The 22,702-nt window shown below is 48.4% G+C and overlaps 1 protein-coding gene across 1 annotated transcript in view; it reads right to left on the reverse strand.

Annotated features, from left to right (window-relative positions):
• LOC146866548 (E3 ubiquitin-protein ligase TRIM39-like) overlaps positions 1 to 22,702 on the reverse strand; it is a 72,835-nt gene that overhangs the window by 14,101 nt on the left and 36,032 nt on the right. Inside the window, exons 4-5 of the mRNA XM_085636621.1 lie at positions 18,434 to 18,456; positions 7,420 to 7,469 (exon numbers count right to left, since the gene is read on the reverse strand). Of these exons, the coding sequence (XP_085492747.1) occupies positions 7,420 to 7,469; positions 18,434 to 18,456 (73 nt within the window). The remainder of the gene's footprint in view (positions 1 to 7,419; positions 7,470 to 18,433; positions 18,457 to 22,702) is intronic.

Genomic DNA, 22,702 nt, shown 5'->3' on the forward strand with positions numbered 1-22,702 from the left:
GACTCCCACACCACGAACTGCGCTAATGAAACACCAACGTGCCCACACCCCACACACACTTGTCCCTGCGCGACCTACACCTGCAAGGGATGCCCTTGACACATAGGTTAAAAACTACCCATATACACAAACGACGCGCACACATACGACTCATTGCCCAGAGCTGTGGCATATCGTCCACCGAACTGCCACCGGTCTGAGGAGTGCCGTTGCCATGAGCCCAACAAACGCAATGGCAGGCACTTCCGGGCACAAGCACAACCCCTGTCACGTGGGACTGTACTGTGCACTATTGCTGCATCTGTTGGTATCCCTGCCAATGGCAGTGTTGCGAATCAGTTTCCGTCTGAGTTTCCGTCTTGCCTACGTCACCTGCCTCCAGCCCTGGTTCCACTGTCGATCATGCACATTCGAGTGGCCCATGGAGGTCTGCCTATCCAAAGCAACGGTAGCTGAATTGGACTGTGACCTGACAGTGTGGCCCCTGTTGGCCCACAAACAGGAGTGTCACCGGGATAGCCATGCATGAGATGCACTGATCTTTGGTGTATGTGCTGGCAGTTGTGCATGGGAGATTGCACAACTCCTCGTGTGCAGTGACCACATCGAGGCGCTGCCCTTTTGGGCTGTGTTGCGGATTGGGGAAACGGCGTGGACTGAGCACATCTGCCCGAACCAGTTAATGGATTGGCTCACCCTGGTGTTCCTTGAACCCGACAACGATGTACTATTGGAACACATTGCAAATGAGGCTGCGCTGGCATTCATGGACGCGTAACTACGTTCCTGCAGCCACATCGGATTGTCACCCAGAGCACAGATCCCAAAACCTTGTTGCATCGTGGAGAATGCTCACATATCCCACCACAACAGAGGACATGTCTGCCTTTGTCTGGACTCTGAATGCATGTGTGTGGAACTACCTTGTGCAAGGTGATGCAGCTCCATGGTCGGAGCAGCACAGCGTTGTTTGACAACGTTACCAATTTGAACACACTGCTGGGGGAACAGCACACACATGGCAATGTAGCACGACATGTGACCCTGTCAGACCCTTTCACCTGATCACTGTCAGCAGAGCAGACAGTCGGCGCAGTCCGGTGGCAGAGCACTATGCAGACCCCATGGGCTGTATGTCGTGCCCCTCACACGGGGCAATGGGCAGACGCCAAACAACACATCACTCGTCCAGCAAGGCAAGGTGGGCTGAGACCATTGCCATCCGTAATGATTGGTGTTCAGCTCTGCCTCCCCATTTCCTGCACCTCGAATGGTTCCCATGCTGCGTGCAAGTGTCTTAAGCATGTCCCTGCCTATTGTGGCCGTTGCTTTGTCTATACTGACACGCACATACCAATAAAGTCTACGCAATTTCACTGGTGTCTAACTGTGATGAGTGTTTATTAGATTGACCACTCGTGTGCCACAATGAGCATCGTCCCTACAGAGGGAGAGTCTGACTGACGCATGTACAATGGGGGTGGGTCCCTTTTGACAGCTCCTCCTCTGTGAGCCAGACACTGTTTTCGGATAGTTGCTGGCAGACCTGTGCACTTACGTGTCTTCAGCAATGTGAGTATGGTGTCCAGCCTCTGACCTTGTGGAGAAATGTCATAAATCATAACAGAATGTGTCCACACAGATGTGTGTGAGTAGGTATGCGACATGAAGTTCTGTTGTCTCATGTGATGTAGGACACCACTCCTGGACTGCTACCGATTTGGTCATTCCTACACACAGGCATTTTCGCCACATGGACGTGTGCCTACGTTGGGGGGTTGTGAGAATGCTGTTAATGTGCAATGGGGACACAGTTAGTACTCACCTCACAGTCATCCAATTGTCCAGGTGTCTCAGGGATAGACATGTGCATAGATGTCAGTTACCAGGGTGTACCTTCATGTGCAGACATGGTCCCTACATCCAGCCATACTTCCATGCGTGTGTGTACATAGTGAAGACACATCTGTGTGATTTAGAATGTTTTATTCACATTCAGGTGATTGACGGAGCTGGAGCTGTACATGTTCATCCAAGCCCACATAACATGGAAGCCCAGTGGCGGGCAAACCAGAGTCCTTTGGGGATTGAAAAGTGATTGGGAAGAGGGAGAGTGCAGTCCGCAGCAGGATTGCTGTGTAATTGTCAAGCAGTGAAGATGTGGCAGTCCAAATCGGGGTCCGGGTGGATGTCCCAGAGTATTCCGAGGGACAGTGGGAGGTGTTGTAGGGCATGATGTATAGGGCAGAACCAGGCAGGGACAGGCCATCTGGCGGTGATGGATGCTACTACCTCCTTCCTCACACAGTAATTACCATCCACATCTTACTCCTCTGATACTTCTTCTGTGTCCGGTGTGTGTGGCGGTGTAATAGCTGCATCACTGGGTGCCACTGACACAATAGGGTGCGAAGGTGATGGGGCTGCATCACTGTGTGTCACTGACACATCAGGGGTCGGAGATGTGTGTGTCAAAGTTCCCGCTGCAGTATCTGGGACTGGCTCAGTGGCAGCAATGGCAGGATGATGAAATACAGGGCATGGAAGATCCCAGCTACATCTTGCTGGTGTTAGCCGTGACAGCCATACTTCCAGCCTGCATCTGCTCCATGGTCTCCATTGTCCTCCGCATCTGTGCCAACTCTGTGCTGTCATCGCTGGTGCCTGTCTGACTGGACAGTTCCTGTATCCGAGTAATGGCCCCAGCGAGGTCAGCCAAGGATTGTCGGTGAGCATGGTGCGGACAGGGGGTGTCCGTAAGGGACTGTACGTGGTCCCTGATGGGACTCGGACACCCACATATGGCCTCGAGTTTGGCTGCTACAAGCTCGAAACCCACCTGCAGCTGATCCGCCAACTCCACCTGGCAACCCAACACACGGCGTTGAAATTTCATGTATTGTTCGTGGGGGTCCTGGGAGACAGCCGTGGTTGTGTGTTTTTCCTGCTGTGTGGTGTGTGCAGGTGGGGGGTCACCTCGAGGCAGCTGGCCTGCCCTGCTCCTGGGGGTGGGCTGCGGAGGCTGTCCATTATCCGTTGGAGTGTGTCTTGACATATGTGCAGGTTGTCCTCTACATCTCTACATCATCAATGATGGGGTTTGTGGTCTGCTCTGCAGTAAGTGTTGATTGTCCCTCTGCAATGTTAAGGGGAGATGCAGGTTAACAGTGTGTTCCATGTATGTTGACGCTTTGCAGATGTTTATATACAGACTGCATGACAAGGCAAATTTGACTGTTTTGGTGGAGCTGGCTATTTGATGGCAGACACTGGGATTTTTGACTACATGACGGATGTGTGGAAGTACCCGTACATTATCATCACACAGTGTCAGGCAATGCCAGATGTGAGTGGCCAGTTTCTATGCACAAGCGGAACCTGTTGTGTCCTCTGTCCTGTGGTGTAGGTGTTGCACTTTAAACCACATTGCCGTCATTGCTGATGATCTGTGATTGCTATGTGTGTGTGCTGCATTGTGGGGGAGTTTCCCCTGCAGCTCTGATTTTGTGTACCCTTATCCCTTTGAGGCGGTGTGCCTTTGAATTGTGTGCTTTTCGGGGCTGAAATGTTTGCGACTTGGGTCATATGTGCTCTTGGACAGATTTTGTGGCCTTGTGCATTGTTCGTCTGCTGCGTGTATTGGACGGCATGGGTTGTGGGTGTACGTGGATATGCCAGAGTGACCTGCTCCTTTATGGATGTGATCCGCACTGGGCCACCTCCATGTCGAATCGTGCACCATGCCATGTATTTTGGCTGCCGCCATGCTATCTGTCATGCGGTGTCATTTGCATAGTCAGTGTGGCTCACACAGCCACTGCTTTTCTGGGTTCATCACATGTGCGTGGCTCAGTTGTGTGGTTGGTGATTTGGAGGGGACCCATATGTGCACATGGTGGATGGGGGCCTACCTGGTGTTTGTATGTGTGCTGCAGTGTTGCAAGTGTATCAGGGACATGTTCCACAGTCATTGTGCATGTGCAGTGTGCTACACATAATTGTGCATGTGTGCCATTGTGCCCATCTCCCCCAGTCCCTGGTGGATACTCACCCTGTTGCTGTTGGGTCAATTCATGTCGAGCTGTGTCCAGGCCCCCAATTCCTTGCACCGTCTCCACACTGATGACTGTGGCCACCATTTGGTCCAGCTCACCCAGCTCCTCCTGTGTCGCAGGACTCCCACCTCCAGTCGCCGTTGCTGCCTTCCTGTTGGTGGCCAGCTTCTCCTTGGTTTGGCTTTGCACTTCATGCCAGCACCTCTTGACCTCCTCCATTGACCTCCTCGACACTGCATTGACGTTGGTGACGATGGACTGCCATATTTCCGTTTGGGTTGCCAGTGCCGCAGTGGAGGTGACGAACAGTTGTTGCCTTTCTCTTCCTCTTCTCCTTCTCCTTCTCCTTCTCCTTCTCCTTGCCCTTCCCTGAACACAGGGTTCCTGGCTGGTCCTCCGTGGGGCTTGTGGAGTTCAGCGTGCCCTCTGCACTCGGTCCTGGTGCATCCATTCATGGTTCTACGCAGTTTGAATTGGTTTTGGGGTTTATTTTTTTTTGCTTTTATGGTGCATTTTCCCGCATGACGCATGGGAATTGCAGGCCTGTCGCTGGTTTTCGCTGATTTTGGTATCGCGCTTTGTGGCATAACAAATTTTTGACCGTTCATGTTTCGTATTTTTGGTTTGTCGCATTGGTTTTTATGCTGTCATTTGGCACGTTATCATGCTGCTATCGCATGGTGCCGCTGGGTTGGATATTGGACGTTAAGACGGCGTTTTCTTGCGATAGACTGCGATATGCAAAGTTGCATTAAGCTACATTTGCGATGGTTATTACACGTTCTTGAGAATATACCCCAATGTGTTATGTGGTAAATACCAAATTCTGAGGTAATTTCCCATTCAATAGTCCCAGAATACTGCAGTAAATGAGTTACTCGCAGTTGTCAAGCCTAGCAGTATCATAACAGTATCATCGTTCGACACTGTCTCCCACCAGATCTTGCTCAGGAGATTGGACTCAGGACCTGCTCTTTAGTGGATGACGAGCTTCCTGTCCTCCCGTTCTCAGACCATCAATTTAGGCCCTTTTCGTTCAAAGACGATGGAACTGACCAAGGAAGTTCCCCAGGGCTCATGTTTAAACCCTACCTTATTCAACATCTATGTTGCTCCCTTAGCCAACCTCCTCAGGACCTGTGGCTGTATGCCGATTTCATATGCATTGTTGACGACACTCAGCTCCTCTTCTCATTTAATAAATCCACTCCCTTTGTTCAGGGAAGACGGAGATTATGCTTTGCAGAGAGGCATCTTAGCTGTGGACACCAGACTGGTGGCCAGTAGCCCTTGGCACCCCCCGCCCCTCAGGCCCTTGTTAAAAACCTGGGCATTCGCGTAGACCGGGCCTTCACCATGAAGGAGCATGCCGCTTATTCTGCTGGCTCCTGCTTCTACGTGCTGGGTTTGTTACTGCAAGTTTTTCTTTTCCTCCGAGATTCCACTCGCAGAACCCTAATTCAGACAATGATAGTAAGCCGCTTAGACTACTGCAACACTTTCTCGGTCTCGGCCAATGAGTCCTCGCTGAGCAGATTGCAGGTGGTTTAGAACACAGCAGCACGCCTTGTCTCGAACGCCCCCCGAAAACTGCCTCCCTTCCTCTCCTTCAACAGCTTCACTGACATCCAGTGCACAAGCGGGTTAAATTCAATACTGCTTCACCGTCCACAAGGCCTTGAATAACAACGGCCCCCTCTACATCGCCGAGAAACGTAATCATTATGTCCCTTCTAGGACCCTCCGGTCAGGAACCAAATTGCTTCTCTTGGTCCCACGGATCAGGAAATCAAGGTTAGGTGGGAAATCCTTTTCCTAACTCTCTCCCCTTTACTGGAATCAGCTCCCCATTCACCTGAGACAATGTCCTGACTATCTCCAATTTAGAAAGCTTCTTAAGACTACTCTGTTCTGATAATTCTCGTCAGCCTGTCCAGCAGCAAGGTCCAAAGCGCAGAGATACCCCTTTGAGGGTGATTCAGGCGCTATATAAAACCCATAAATAAATAAATGTGAGGTGGGAAATTACCGCATCTGAATTTCCGATAAACTTAGCATGAATGTCCAAGGGGAAGAATGATTTAAAGAAAGGAAATGCGGCAGCGTGTGTACAGAATAGAGATAAGTAGAAATCTAGAAAAATCTGGAAAAGACAAAATTTAGAGACAAATCAAGTAACTGTACCCTGACGTGAGTGCACGTTACCACTGAATGCCATACAATACCATACCATACCGCCATCCCATTCCATCACCACCATACCAAACCATCCCATATGATACCATGATCTCACCCTATAGTACACCACAACATACATACCATCATAACATTCCATACCATACCAGTCCATACCATCCCATCCGATCCAACCCCACCCCAACATAACATCCCATACATACCATACCATTTCGTAGCACACCACACCATACCATAGCATACCACACCACACCATACCACAGCCCACCATACCATAGTATACCAAACCACACTGGGAAACATCCTTTACAACGCAGTCATTACATTGCAACATCCTTTACATCGCATGTCATTACAACGTAGCCATTACATCGCATGTGATCACTACAACGCATATCATTACAACGTATGTCACTACAATGCAGGCATTACATCGCAAGTCATTACAATACATACCATTACAACGCATAGCACCCTTACACTATCCAACACTTACCCTACTGTTGCACTCACTGCAGTTAGAATAGTCAGTTTTACCCCTACACTATCCAACACTTACCCTACTGTTGCACTTACTGGAGTTAGAATAGCAATTATTACCCCTATACTATCCAACACTTACCTTAAATGCGATGTAATGGTATGCATTGTAATGGTATGCGTTGTAAAGGTATAATGCGATGTAATGTTATGCGTTGTAAAGGTAGTTTCTCAAAATGCGATGTAATGGCATGCAATGTAAAAGAATGCGTTGTAAAAGATGTTGCGATGTAAAAACTGTGTTGTAAAGGCATGCGTTGTAAATGTAAGCGTTGTAATGTCATACATTCTACCACACCACACCATACCATAGCCCACCACACCATACCATACCATAGCACACCACACCATACCATACCATAGCACACCATACCATACCATAGCACACCACACCTTACCATAGCATACCAAACCATACCATACCATACCATAGCACACCATACCATAGCACACCTCACCTTACCATAGCATACCATACCACACAACACCCCACCATACCACACCTTACCATAGCATTTCTTACCACACCACACCACACCATACCACACCTTACCATAGCATACCAAACCACACCATATCATTTTCATGAACAGTAATATTCAGAGCTAATCATCGCAATGATATTTACCTTTATAACTCTTCACCACCTCCGGGATCTGAATCTTCACATTATTACACCTGTAATAACAAACATCATCTTTGTATTAAAGAACAATGACAGCTACAGGAACAAAGGATGAACATCACACAAGACCTGTTTTTGAAATAAGATTCATTATTAAGAGCAGCGCCTGTGGACTAGAGCTCAGTGTGAGTTACTGTTCATACACTAGAGTCAAACCTCTAACGATATCCAAAAGTACCTTTAACATCTTATGACAGGATGTAGGTGTTCTATGGCAGATAGCTCGGTGAGACCAGCGCGCTTCATGTGATGCTATGGAGTGCCTCAGCATGGGTCTTCTAGGAGCAGCCGTTGGCTGAGTGTGGGGGGGGCGGTTGAGTAACAGGATACATCTGTTCCTGGTCGGGTCTCGTGTATATACTTAATGAATACCTTCCTACCTGAGGTCCACGTGAATTCCAGACAGCACGCACAACACAACATTGTCACATCAGAGATCAGAGAGGGAGAGATAAGGGAACAGGTTAGGAGGCTCAGTAAAGGGAAAGCAGCAGGCCCAGACGGGATCACAGAGGGAGAGATAAGGGAACAGGTTAGGAGGCTCAGTAAAGGGAAAAAAGCAGCAGGCCCAGACGGGATCACAGAGGGAGAGATAAGGGAACAGGTTAGGGGGCGCAGTAAAGGGAAAGCAGCAGGCGCAGACGGGATCACAGAGGGAGAGATAAGGGAACAGGTTAGGAGGCTCAGTAAAGGGAAAGCAGCAGGCCCAGACGGGATCACAGAGGGAGAGATAAGGGAACAGGTTAGGGGGCTCAGTAAAGGGAAAGCAGCAGAGCCAGACGGGATCACAGAGGGAGAGATAAGGGAACAGGTTAGGAGGCTCAGTAAAGGGAAAGCAGCAGGCCCAGAGCGGATCACAGAGGGAGAGATAAGGGAACAGGTTAGGAGGCTCAGTAAAGGGAAAGCAGCAGGCCCAGACGGGATCACAGAGGGAGAGATAAGGCAACAGGTTAGGAGGTCAGTACAGGGAAAGCAGCAGGCCCAAGCGGGATCACAGAGGGAGAGATAAGGGAACAGGTTAGGAGGTCAGTAAAGGGAAAGCAGCAGGCCCAGACGGGATCACAGAGGGAGAGATAAGAGAACAGGTTAGGAGGCTCAGTAAAGGGAAAGCAGCAGGCCCAGGAGGGATCACCGAGGGGGAGATGAGGGGACAGGCGAGGAGGCTCAGTAAAGGGAAAGCAGCAGGCCCAGACGGGATCCCAACTGAATTCTATAAAAAAATGTAACTCTTTGTTCTCTTACTGGGTGTCTTATTTTAATGAGATCTCTCTGGAAGGCTGTTAAATTCCACCTTCCTAATATGAGGCAACTGTAGTTATGATCCTTAAGCCGGGTCAAGACGCTAGGTTAATGGATTCCTACAGACCTATATCTTAGTTGAACTGCGATTACAAAATGATTCCAGGAATTTTGGCTAAGAGGTTGTCAGATGTCCTTCAAAAGTTGATGCATTTCGATCAAAAGTGGTTTGTGCCTGGAATGAAGCTGTATGAATTAACCCAATGACATTAGTGAGAATGATATGGCCGAGGCCTCTAATCTCCTGTTGACCATCGCAAGAATTGATGCTGCTAAAGCATTTGATAGGGTTAATTGGGTCTATCTTTGGGAGGTATTGCAGGATTATCGTTTCAGCAGCAATGTTACTGAAGTTGTGCAAATGCAATAAGGTGCCGGCAGCTAAGATTTTGGATGGCGAACTTACAGCTTTGTTTCAGATATCCAGGGGAACTAGACAGCAGTGTCCTTTGTCGCCACTTCTGTTCAGTGTATATATTGAGCCCTTTTCCTAGATGATTCGCCAGGATTAGACCATTCTTCCATTTGAAGCTGCAGGGTTACCAACCAGAATAGCACTGCATGCTGATGACATAGTTCTGTATGCATCGAACCCAGAGCTCTCTGCTCCACAGCTTGAGACGCATGCCAGAGATTTTGGGAGTCTGTCAGGATATCTAATCAATAAGGAAGGGGAAGACAGAGAGAAGGTAAAGGCTTCAAACCAAAAACCAGATTAGGAATCATGGGATCATCGTAACTCAGAGTTTGGAGGAAATATCGGATGTAAACTTGACTAAGGTATCCCATTGTTAATTAGGAAAATATCGATGCTGATATGACAAATGATACATTTATTTATGTGAACAAAATCGCGTCCTTATTAACAAATTCACCCGATGTGAACGCCGCATCAACCTCGACTCGCAAATACGTAGTCCGGCAAGCACTGAGACCTAGGCCCAAGGTTACTGATTGTCAGGCCACAGGTGAGGTGGCACGTAGCCGGCAGACAAATGCATGGACGGGAAATCCGAGATCAAACCCACAGATTAGTGAAGAGACACTACAATTGTTAAGGGAGATTGGCCCCAATAAAACGAGCATGGCTGGAGGGGGTACGCGCGCTCCAAAAACAGCATAAAGTCAGATGCTACATAAGTTGGGAACATAGAGAAAATCACATCACAGAACACGCAGTGATCACGTGCTCCCCGTGCCAGACATCTGGACACTTTAACCACTGGTCGCATTTTGTCCTTGCAAGGTCGAGGCCCACCTGGATTATCAATTAAAATTAATTTATGAATCTAGAGGGAGCAACTTACATTCCTCTCCATACAAGGATCTCCAGAAACATTTTATTGCCTATAATGAATTGTATATAAGAACGCTACAAATTGATTGTAATTTGAGACATTCCTCAGACCCTGTGTCTGTAACTGTTCTCCCGGCCGCTATGTTTAATTAAACAAACTGTTCCTGTTTTGCCAAAGGTTTTTCAAAGGTATTTCATGTTCAAGCAACACCGTGATATAGATGCTCTCCTTACAAGATGAAGGGAAAATCTGCCTCTCTGTATCTATGGGAGGGTGAACACCATTAAGAAGCTGGTTCTTCCGAAGGTGATTGTCTTGTTTAACACTAAACCACTTCCTTTCCCCAAAAAGCTTTTGCAGAAATTGCAAGGGAGGGTCAGCAGCTTTATATGGGCATCCAGGGGAGCCAGGAGAGACTGAAGCAAGGGACGGTCAGCAGCTTTATATGGGCATCGAGGGGAACTAGGATCTCACGAAAGAAGGAAGAGACTGAAGCAAGGGAGGGTTGGCAGCTTCATATGGGCATCGAGGGGAACTAGGATCTCACGAAAGAAGCTCCAAAGGTGACTGAAGCAAGGGAGGGTCAGCAGCTTTATATGGGCATCCAGGGGAGCCAGGATCGCATGTAAGAAGCTCCGGAGGAGACTGAAGGAAGGGAGGGTTGGCAGCTTCATATGGGCATCCACGGGAGCCAGGATCTCATGAAAGAAGGAGGAGACTGAAGCAAGGGAGGGTCAGCAGCTTTATATGAGCATCCAGGGGAGCCAGGATGGCACGAAAGAAGGAGGAGACTGAAGCAAGGGAGGGTCGGTAGCTTTATATGGGCATCCAGGGGAGCCAGGATCTCACGAAAGAAGCCCCAGAGGAGACTGAAGCAAGGGAGGGTCAGCAGCTTTATATGGGCATCCAGGGGAGCCAGGATCTCACGAAAGAAGCCCCAGAGGAGACTGAAGCAAGGGAGGGTCGGCAGCTTCATATGGGCATCGAGGGGAGCCAGGATCTCATGGAAGAAGGAGGAGACTGAAGCAAGGGAGGGTCGGCAGCTTTATACGGGCATCCAGGGGAGCCAGGATCTCATGAAAGAAGGAGGAGACTGAAGCAAGGGAGGGTCATCAGCTTTATACGAGCATCCAGGGGAGCCAGGATCGCACGAAAGAAGGAGGAGACTGAAGCAAGGGAGGGTCGGCAGCTTTATATGGGCATCCAGGGGAGCCAGGATCTCACGAAAGAAGTCCCGGAGGACACTGATGCAAGGGAAGGTCATCAGCTTTATATGGGCATCCAGGGGAACCAGGATCTCATGAAAGAAGCTCCGGAGGAGACTGAAGCAACGGAGGGTCAGCAGGTTTATATGGGCGTCCAGGGGAGCCAGGATCTCATGAAAGAAGGAGGAGACTGAAGCAAGGGAGGGTCGGCAGATTTATATGGGCATCCAGGGGAGCCAGGATCTCATGAAAGGAGGAGGAGACTGAAGCAAGGGAGGGTCAGCAGCTTTATATGGGCATCCAGGGGAGCCAGGATCTCATGAAAGAAGCTCCGGAGGAGACTGAAGCAAGGGAGGGTCGGCAGCTTTATATGGGCATCCAGGGAAGCCAGGATCTCATGAAAGAAGCTCCAGAGGAGACTGAAGGAAGGGAGAGTTGGCAGCTTAATATGGGCGTCCAGGGGAGCCAGGATCTCATGAAAGAAGGAGGAGACTGAAGCAAGGGAGGGTCGGCAGCTTTATATGGGCATCCAAGGGAGCCAGGATCTCATGAAGGAAGCTCCGTAGGAAACAGAAGCAAGGGAGGGTCGGCAGCTTTATATTGGCATCCAGGGGAGCCAGGATCTCATGAAGGAAGCCCCAGAGGAGACTGAAGCAAGGGAGGGTCGTCAGCTTTATATGGGCATCCAAGGGAGCCAGGATCTCATGAAGGAAGCTCCGGAGGAAACAGAAGCAAGGGAGGGTCGGCAGCTTTATATTGGCATCCAGGGGAGCCAGGATCTCATGAAGGAAGCCCCAGAGGAGACTGAAGCAAGGGAGGGTCGGCATCTTTATATGGGCATCCAGGGAGCCAGGATGTCATGAAAGAAGCTCGGGAGGAAACAGAAGCAAGGGAGGGTCGGCAGCTTTATATTGGCATCCAGGGGAGCCAGGATCTCATGAAGGAAGCCCCAGAGGAGACTGAAGCAAGGGAGGGTCGGCAGCTTTATATGGGCATCGAGGGGAGCAAGGATCTCATGAAAGAAGCTCCGGAGGAGACTGAAGCAAGGGAGGGTCGGCAGCTTTATATGGGCATCGAGAAGAGCCAGGATCTCATGAAAGAAGGAGGAGACTGAAGCAAGGGAGGGTCAGCAGCTTTATATGGGCATTCAGGGAGCCAGGATCTCATGAAAAAAGCCCCTAAGGAGACTGAAGCAAGGGAGGGTCGGCAGCTTTATATGGGCATCCAAGGGAGCCAGGATCTCATGAAAGAAGCTCCGGAGGAGACTGAAGCAAGGAGGGTCCGCAGCTTTATATGGGCATCCAGGGGAGCCAGGATCTCATGAAAAAAGCTCCAGAGGAGACTGAAGGAAGGGAGAGTTGGCAGCTTTATATGGGCGTCCAGGGGAGCCAGGATCTCATGAAAGAAGGAGACTGAAGCAAGGGAGGGTTGGCAGATTTATATGGGCATCCAAGGGAGCCAGGCTTTCATGAAGGAAGCTCAGGAGGAGACTGAAGCAAGGGAGAGTCGGCAGCTTTATATGGGCATCCAGGGGAGCCAGGATCTCATGAAAGAACGAGTAGACTGAAGCAAGGAAGGGTCAGCAGCTTCATATGGGCATACGGAGGAGGCCGAAGTAAGGGAGGGTCAGTGGATGATATACGCATGTTCGTGGACTGCCCGTTATTTGCCTTCTTCTGGTGGTATTTAAGTCAAGCATATTAAGAAATTAATGGCTGCGAAGTTAAGGTAAGCCCCTGCCTGATCCGATTTGGGATGGACTTGTGCCCGTACTAGGACGATTTAAACTTGGATCAGGCCTCGCTGATATTTTTTCTGATATCGCTAGCAACAACGGAAATCTGTAAGAAATCGATTACTCCCGACCCACCAAAGGTATCAGAATGGCTCAGATCTGTAAGAGATGTCAGTAGACTGGATTTGGACCGCAAGTCGGCCTCAGTAGATGATTAGTGCCGCATACTACCTCTGCAGAGAGGAGAAGTCATGTCACTATACGCTGTAACCTCTAGGCACTGTTACTTCTTAGGATTCTTCTTTTCATCTTTGGCTCTGGCATCCATAGGATCTAGCTGTTCATTTAGCCTATGGTGGATTCATAGGATCAGCATGGCCATTCATTTTATTAATGATAGATAAGATTGGGGGGCGTGGCCAACAAGATGGCCGGGAGGCAGCACTAAAAGAGAGCTCCAGCCCAGACACAGGCATACTCCATCCTCCTGCCGCCCCCTCGACTCTGAAAATCTTGAAACTGATCTCCGGATAGGGAGGCGCCAGGGGGCATGGAAATAGTGACACCCCGGAGCTGTCTGCAACGCACTGATGCACAAACTGAGGAGAGGCCTACGAGTCACTACCTTTATGCTGGAGACCAGGTGGCCTGCGAAAGCTGTGGGGAAGACCTGGGGAGCTACTGCAAGGAGGTGAACGGAGTGTGGGTGGTAAAGTGGGACAGCCGATACCCCGATAGTGGTGGGGCCGGCCTGCTGACAGAACCTGCACCCTGTAATGGAGCCCCGGCACGCCTCCGCTCTTGGGGACTGTCTCGCCACAGAGAGACCCCCCAACATGGTGGCTGCATTGATTTACACCCCTCCTGAGGCAGAGTGCAAGAGAGAGTGACCGCTGATCCCCTGGACATTGCAGGCACTACTACACGCCGTGGCGGAGGTGAGCCGTGACAACGGTGCGCCCTGGTTGATGCAAGGGGCCCTCAGTAGGATGCTGGGGACGGATCCCGTGGTGGCCCTAGTGGACTCATGGTGCTTGAGGTGGAGCTTTTCTGTGGACTCCCTCCCCTCCAGGTGCTGTGCAGGGGTATGCCTGGAGGGTATAATAAATGCAAGTGCACACAAAAGCGAGAGGCTGCCAGCAGTTGTTTATTCGCCCCACCCCGGGATTGAGGGTCGTGCAGAGGAGCGAGGAGACTAGCAGTCAGCCTTGGCGGCATGGAGGTGAACTGGACTGGACGTGAACCCACACTCTTGGTGGCCAGTCCCATTGTCTGGTGAGTGGGCTGTGTGACTTGCAACCTGCCAATGATCCTGACATTCTCCTCCTGTAGGATTTTCGCTGGTAACTAGCTCTGAACTAGGAGCATGGCCTCCACAGTCACATGACTGCCTGGTGCGATCCCTGCACAGGCATCTGAACACCGGACCCTGGATTTGAATCAGAGCTGTAGGTGACACCAGGAGGTGGGAACTCTGTATCCTCTGTGCTGCTGCTCCGCGCTGCTACTCCTGGAGTCCCTCACACAGCTTACCTGTGGAGAATTGGACTGGCACCACTGGTGGCATTCATTCTAGACAAACAAGGTGTGGGGAGCGACCACAACTGCAGCGCTTTCGCCAGAAATCTTGGAGATATTGAGGGAGAGTAAGTTGCAGGTCCTCAAGGTGGCATGGGTAAGGACAAACTGCGCAGGGGCAGCAAGCAGATAAAGATTGACCAGTTCACGACACAGGGAGCGGGTACCACCACATCACAGTCTCTGGAAGAGGCGACACAACCTGCAATGGAGCCCTCAGGGGCCCAGATTCTGGCAGCAATTGAAGCCTCAGGACAAAACCGAAGCCATGGCCATAGACGTGAACCTCCTCCACACCGACCTTCGCACGGTAGCGGAGCGATCAGTGGAAACGGAGACACAGGTCACGGAAGTGTGGGGGGGAATCTCCACATTGAGGGTGACGGTGGCCACCCAGGCGGTCTGCTTGAGTCGATTGGAGGCACGGATGGACTATGTAGAGGGCTGGTCCTGCAGATGTAACCTATGATTTATGGGATTCTCTGAGGGCGCCGAGGGTAACGTCCCAGAGACCTTCATGGAAGACTGGATCAAGACGGCACTCACAAACATGACACTATTTCTTGTGATGGAAAGGGCCCACAAGTCATTGGTCCCACCGCCGCAACCAGGAGCTCGACCCCGAAGCATAATAGGGAAATTTCTCAACTACAGAGAACGGGATAAACTACTATGAGGGGTTCGGAGCCATGGAGACCCGATATTTGTAAATAGCAGTATACGAATATTCCCAGACTATACAAGAGCTGTCCAATTGCAATGGCAGTCCTTTAGTAGTGTCAAACAAAAGCAAAGAATGATTGGATTGAAGTATATGTAGCCTTTCCTGCCAAACTGAAGGTGCGGCGGGATGGACGTTCTCATTTTTTCATAATGCCAGAGAACACTTGGCACTGGCTGGAGGTCCATAGTGCTGAATGTCAGCCTTCGACATCTACGGGACGAGCTCGGGATTCACTGTGGCACTGAGAAGGCCCCTCGGCTACTTCAAGGAGACAAAGCCAACATAGACGCCGTTCCAGATCTGCTGCGAGAATGCTGGTGCAATCTGATGGTACTCTGGACCTAGCAAAACAATGACAGGAGTGAGAAGCAGCCAGGGCCTTAGTTGAGGCAGTTACTTCTGCTGCTTCCTCAAGCACAGAATCGGATCTGTTGGGGACTCACGAACACCCGAGCGAGCAGATGGTCGAATATGGACACATATTTATGGACAACACTGAAGGTGATGTAGAATGATGTTGCACTTGCCCCTGGCATGACAGGTATGAGGAGGGCTGGAGGGGGAATGCCACCCAGTAGTACAAAGGGACTGATTAGTCTGTTTGTTGAGGCTCCCCCTGGGACACTTGGTCATTGTTGTACGGACTTTAAGTGAGGTGTGATAAGATGAGGTGGTGACACTGATAGAGGCCCCGGGTCATTCACCCACCAAGCTGTCAACCCTCCCTTTTTCACTTGCTCTATTATACTTTACTTCTTGTTTTTCTCCCATTTCTACTTTTCAGTGGTGTGACTGATTACCTGACTACCAGTGTGAGAAACCTCAGGGTATTAGGGAGCGGAACTGCTGATTGAGCCGCCCCCTGGGGTGAGATCTGACTGTTTTCTGCCCCTAAGATATAATACCAGTTTATACCCAATAGAGGGATGGTACACACACTATAGTTCAATTGAGACTGTTTTTGGGTGGGTGGGAGTAGCATTATGTGTGGGAGGACACTAGCTAAGTTGAAAGGTGTTTACCCGGGTGGTATAATGGGAGTCGCATATGGTTTGGGGTTATTATCGTTGTTGAAGCCTCAGTTGTGTGTCTGAGGGTGGTGGGGTTTGGGAATGGTGTGGGGAGGCGTGTGTGCAGAGGAGGAGAGCGAGGGGGGGTGGGATGTTACGAGATGGGTGAAATTTTAACTTTGCCACATGGAATGTGAGGGGTCGAAACTCCTTCGTGAAACAGTATAGAACACACATCAATCTTAGGAGAATTGGAGTTCATAAAGCTCTCCTCTGAGAGACACATATGTTGGAGACAGAAGCCCAGAAACTCCTCAAAAAATGGAGGGGACCGCTTTACTCATCCACTTATTCATCCTATGCCAGAGAGGTATCCATATGGGTGGCTCGGGGCTCTTGTTTCAGCTGAGTGGCCGGGATGCGGACGTGACAGGATGCTACATACTCATACACAACCTATTGAATGGCCGGAATATCTGCTTGCTTAAAGCAGTGACAAGAGTGACTTTTTCAAGGCCCTAGAAATGGAATTATATACTCCATCCGGAAATTCACCGGACAACTATTCGTACATTGGCCCTTTTCGTTGTATTCCGCTACACATGGAATCACTTCCCTCGTTTCACCTGGGTGACCAGTTTTCATTCTAAACTGGTCTACTTTTATATGTTGTTATTTGCACTTCCCTTTTTACTACTCAGGAGACTTTGCTCTCCTTACGGTGTACTAATTTTTACTTTTCTGCACAATCCTATATTTTCCTCAGCATGGTTGCATATACATGCAGTTTTATATATATTTTAAATAGATTCTGACAAGATCTTCTCTGTATCTATCGGACTACTTTTGGACATTGTCCTTACTACAGGGTGCTCAGCTATTCTATATTCTTATTAAATCTCACAACTAATATATATTCTTTCCTTGCATGCAAAAAGGAACACCAAATACACATATTTATTTGTATCTTAGAGAGCACAATGCATGCAAAATCTAGTTTTTCACTTGTATTATAATATATACTGGCATTCCCTGTGGCCTCCATGGGTTCTCTTCTTTCGGTCAACATCACCTATCAAGGGTACCGCTTTTTATGGCTTTGGGTGAGCTGACGCTACAATGCATTTTTACACAATATCCCCAGTGCGATGTGACCAGCATATAGAATTTCATGTCACTATTTTCCTTCCCCTCATCACTGCTACATGAGGTTGACACGTAAGAATTTTACGTAAAAGATTTCATGAGAGATGATGTTCCATTCCAATGTATGTATTTTTTCTGCAGCCTTGACAGAGCCCAATAGACGAAACACGTGTCAGCTGCTTGTGCTCGTATAGAGCAGATATTGGCCATTCCTGCTGATTCATAAACCGAACATTGTGGAAAATATAAATGGAATAAAATAACTTCTCAAAAAAGAACAAAAAATTTGATGGACTTCATATTAGGACCACTTTATTTATTAAATGGACTTTCTATGTGTGCTCTAGTATTTATTATTGTGTATATTGTTTGCCAAGGACATTGTCCTAAGCAGGTGAACACCCTAGGTGGCAGGGTGTCTGTAGTACCATGGTGGCACCTCTACCCCACATGAAGATATATGTGTATGATCTAACATTCCTAACAATAGTGCTGAAAATTGGATCTGCAGTTGTTGTGGGCATAGCCACCATTTGTGTTTGTATAGTTAGGAAATGTTGACTTAGTTTTTGCACACCTCTGAATTGAGGAAAACCTAGGGGGACTTTTCCAGAATGGGCTTGCTTTTTCTGTATGTTCAGGGTACTTTTCGTACGACTTCAGTTAAGCTTTAAAGATACAAATATGTTTTGTGAGGACAGCAGCTCATTTCTGTGGCAATTATTTCAGGACTCACAAGAGTTTGTGGTAACTTGCAGGGATTTATGAAAATGTAAGAGAGTTTCCTGATGACGCAGGGGAGGTTTCTGAGGACTTAAGATTTGTTTTGAGAATGTAAAGTGATTTTATGAGGATCTGAAAGTTTCCTAACACTTTGTGTGAGATCAGTAGTGGCATTTACACACTGCAGCAGTGAGACCTGCTCCTTACACACTAACAGGAGGATAATAAACCAGCCTTACCTGCTAAGGGTGCTTCTGACATCCTGCAAAACAGGGAAACAAACACAGAGAAATCAGTTTCCACAGGAAATGTTAAAGTTATGGCAGTATTTTTAGGAGTGAAACACTTAACTATCTATGGTTAGAAAACAGTAACTTGAGTCACATGACACAGCACATTCTGGGGTATAGCATGACAGCACAAAATGTGATATTCTGAATGAGGTCACAAGATATAAAAGAAACTGATATTCGGAATGGTAATGACATAGCACAGTGTCCTTCTGAATGGAGTCACAAAACACAGCACATTCTGATATTCTGAATGAGGTCACTTGGCACATTGTATGATGTTCACAACAGGGTAACATGCATGGGCATCATTTTGGGATTGCCAGGGGTCGCAGCTGTGACTCCAGGCTTGCCCCTTGTGACCCCTGACACTGCTTGAGAGACCTCTGGCTTCAGAGGTAGCAAAATGAGTACCAAGAACACAGAGGCAGCTTATCCTGAAGGGAGTTGTGCTCCACCTTTGTTTTCAGACACTTTTATATTACACTAATAGTGAATGACAGATTATTATTCACTGTTAGTGTAATAAACAATGGGGCACGAGGATCTAGAATGAGTACTTCTGTGGCAGATGACATAAAAAATGCTTTTAAATGTATGTAGGGTACAAGCTTGGGGATCAGAGTGTGGTTGTGTGTTTGTGAATGTGTTTGTACGTGTGAGCATGAGTGTGTGTAAGTAACAGTGAGTGTCAGTGACAGGTAGTGTGTGAGAGCCACTAAAAGGTAGTGAGTGAGAATAAGTGAGAATGAGTGTCAGTGAGTATGAGTGAGTCAGAATGTGTGACAATAAGAGTGAGTGCACGAGTGAAAATGTATGAGTGAGTAAGAGTTGGAGTGAGTGTGAGTGAGAATGAAGGAGAGAGAATGAGTGATACAGATTGTGTGAGAATGACAGAGTTAGAGCAAGTGAGTATGAGTAAGTATTTTGGAGTCAGAGTAAGAATGAGTGAGAGTGACGTAGACTGAGTGAGAATGAATGATTGAGTGTGGTTGAGTAAATGTGAGTGAGAATATGATGTAATGCTTACTAGTCTGCCATTGGCCCTTACATACTGAAGGTAATTTGTGGCTTATAAAGGCACCTATGGAAAACTTCTACTGCTGGAATACTGGAGGCAATTGTCGGCATGGGCAGGCACCTGTGAAAACCACTGCCATTGGCACACTGGAGGCAATTGTAGGCATGGACAGGCACCTCTGAAAACCACTGCTACTGGCACACTGGAGGCAATTGTAGGCATGGGCAGGCACCTGTGAAAACCACTGCTACTGGCACACTGGAGGCAATTGTAGGCATGGGCAGGCACCTGTGAAAACCACTGGTACTAGCACACTGGAGGCAATTGTCGGCATGGGCAGGCACCTGTGAAAACCACTGCTACTGACACACAGCAGGCAATTGCTGGCATGAACAGGCACCTGTGAAAACCACGGCTACTGGCAGACTGGAGGAAATGTTTGGCATAGGGGGTAACTGTGGCAAGATACTGGCACTAGCTCATTGGAGATGCTTCTTGGCATAAGGGAGGAAAACCATGACATATGGGGGGCAACAATCACAAAATTCTAGTCCTGATGTACTAGATGTAATTCCACCCAGGTGCGATTTCTCCATGGGGGCGTTGCTCCCCTGTATTTGCTGCCCCCCTGGACCCTAATATGCATTTAGACAGTTTATATTTCCGGTTGCGGTGCTTATGTTACAGCGGTGGGCCGGCTGCACATTGCAAGCAGCAGACTTTCAATTTATGAGTGGGCGGGGGCGTGGCATCATTATAGACAGCACCGGAAGAGTGTCTGGGTCTAAAGATGTGTAAGTGCGCACGTCAGGATGGATGGATGCCCTCCTATGACCAACCCTGCATGCACACATAAGGCCTCTCCTACCCGCACAACGATAGTGAGCCAGGCATCATATCCGCAGCGACCCCGGTCTCCAAAGGAGAGCTGACTTTGCCTGCTCCAGCCAATCCCAATGCTGCTTTTATGCTGTGAAGCAGCTTCTGGATTGGCTCAAGAGGCGAAGAGTAGGCCTTGTCTCGGAGGCAGCAGGTTTGGCTTTACAGAAGGACATGGCCAATCAGAGTATGGCTTTATTATGAAGCCATCCAGTGATCGTCATTTTCTATCCCTTGCTGCCTTCCCTTCAGTCGTTCTACTGTTACCGCCTCATCATCATGCCCAGCCCAGGGAGTAGCAAAGACGAGGGCGAGAAGCGCTGCGAGTAAGTAACGGATATGGTAATAAACTATTTTACAGGATTAATGTTTTCTTAAGATGTTTTACAATACTGAAAATTAACCTGGTAAACAGACTTAAGAGATACCTGAGAAAATTATCAGAATATGGTAAAAAAAACATCATGAAAACGGACCATGAAATTGAAGGGTGTAGAGAGCTAAACAACAGATGAGTGAAAAATAAAATCACAAGGGGAAGCCAGATGAGTGAGGCACAAAAATATACATTTTCTGATTGGTAAAATGTAGACTTCATCATTTAACTGAACCATGAAACCTCAAAGATGATCTAACAAGGCCAAGCGGCACTAAAACGGAAATACAGTACGACTTCAGGATGGTAAATGTTTAATAATAAGCAAGCGTCCTGTGGTCGTACGTTTACTAATTTTCAATGAAATTACTGTCTAGAATTATGGGGAGAAAATCCAGAAACATTTGAAGCAGGGGTCTGCAACCAGTTGAATACGAGCTACTGGTAGCTCGCCGACAACCTGTCAGTACCTCGCAGCCTGACCCCCACTTTTGTAGCCTGTCATAGCAGTTTTGTTTATTTTCAGGCCTTTTTGGCCTCTTATCCATTCCTGCTCGCTTTCGCACACACCAACTGCTCCCATTGGCTATTAAGCTTCACTGGGGAGTGGTGGGGCAAAGCGAGTGACGTCAGTCCTGCATGAGCAGTGTTAGACTGCCCACCGTCAGTAACTGGTGTGCTTCCAGTCCATGTTGGCCGCTTCCCATTGGCTGATATACAAGGCGGGATGTGCGTACACTGCCTCTGCCAGCCCCCGCGTGCAGCGATTCTGTCTGCAGCACTTGAATAATGTTGGTTTGCTAGTGCAGCGCCTGTGGATTTGAAGCTTTCTCTGGAAATAGAAGTGCATCAGCTGCTTTGCTAGTGCGGCGCCTGTGGATGTGAAGCTTCCTCTAGAAACAGAAGTGCATCAGCGGCTTCAGAAGCTGGCTGAGCCCCCGCTGCACCAGCCATTCTCTGGACATGATATAGCTTGACACGCTTGCAGCCCCTCTGTGTGTTGCTCATTGTTGAATTCAGGTAACTAAAAGTCTAATGTATACATTATTACACTTAAAAAAGCTCTTTTGTGTGCATGTTTGTGCTGGTGAGTTTCCGTCAGTGCAGTGTGCCCTTCTCTTCAGAGTCAAGTGACATGATGGGGGTATTCGTCTTCAGCACCGTGCAGCATGACCTTATGGGTGCTATCCAAAATGAATAACCAACAACAGCCCCCGTTAGCTAATAGCTTTTATATGAGATGGCACTTGCACAACCCTGGAATCCGCCCCAGCTCCCATATCTTAAACAACAGAGGCAGGTTCACAATTCCGGTGTGTGATATAATTAGGGGACGGGATGTGGCCTAATAGCTAGAGCGGTCAACCTCGAAGCTGCAGAACCAGGTTTGTGTCTCAACAGGGATGCTCAACATCCTGTGATTCTGGGCAAATCAGTTAATCTCTCAATGCCTAACAAAATTAATGTGTTTGTCTGTAACGCAACTGGTGCTCATGTAAAGACCTCCGATACCTTCGGGTCGAGTTTGCACTATATAAAACTAAAAGAAAAATAATACTGTTATCTCAGGAAAGGTCACTTAAATACTTATTCTTTTGGCAGTGCAGGTTGACTGGTGGGCGAGCGGGTGGTGCATGTTCACAACTCTGTGTCCGGAGATGACTGGAAACGTGAGCATACAGTGTTGTTTCGGGGGTTCGTATCCCACCCCTCTTGCACGATCCCATCTTAGTGTGTGTTGTTGAATTATTAGCTGCACTCTAGATTCTCAGTAGAGTATTCAAGTCTCTAGACCTGCGTTTTTAAATTTTAGAGGCCTGATCATGTAAATTAAAGCAGCATTTCACAGGGATCTTTTATTTTTAAATACATAAAGTAATCTGAGCCATTCCTGGCCACAAACTGGAGCCAGGAACATTATTTTACATTTCTTTTCATTGAA

This window comes from Triturus cristatus, chromosome 2_1 (genome assembly GCF_964204655.1).
Source record: "Triturus cristatus chromosome 2_1, aTriCri1.1, whole genome shotgun sequence".
NCBI classification, from domain to species: domain Eukaryota; kingdom Metazoa; phylum Chordata; class Amphibia; order Caudata; family Salamandridae; genus Triturus; species Triturus cristatus.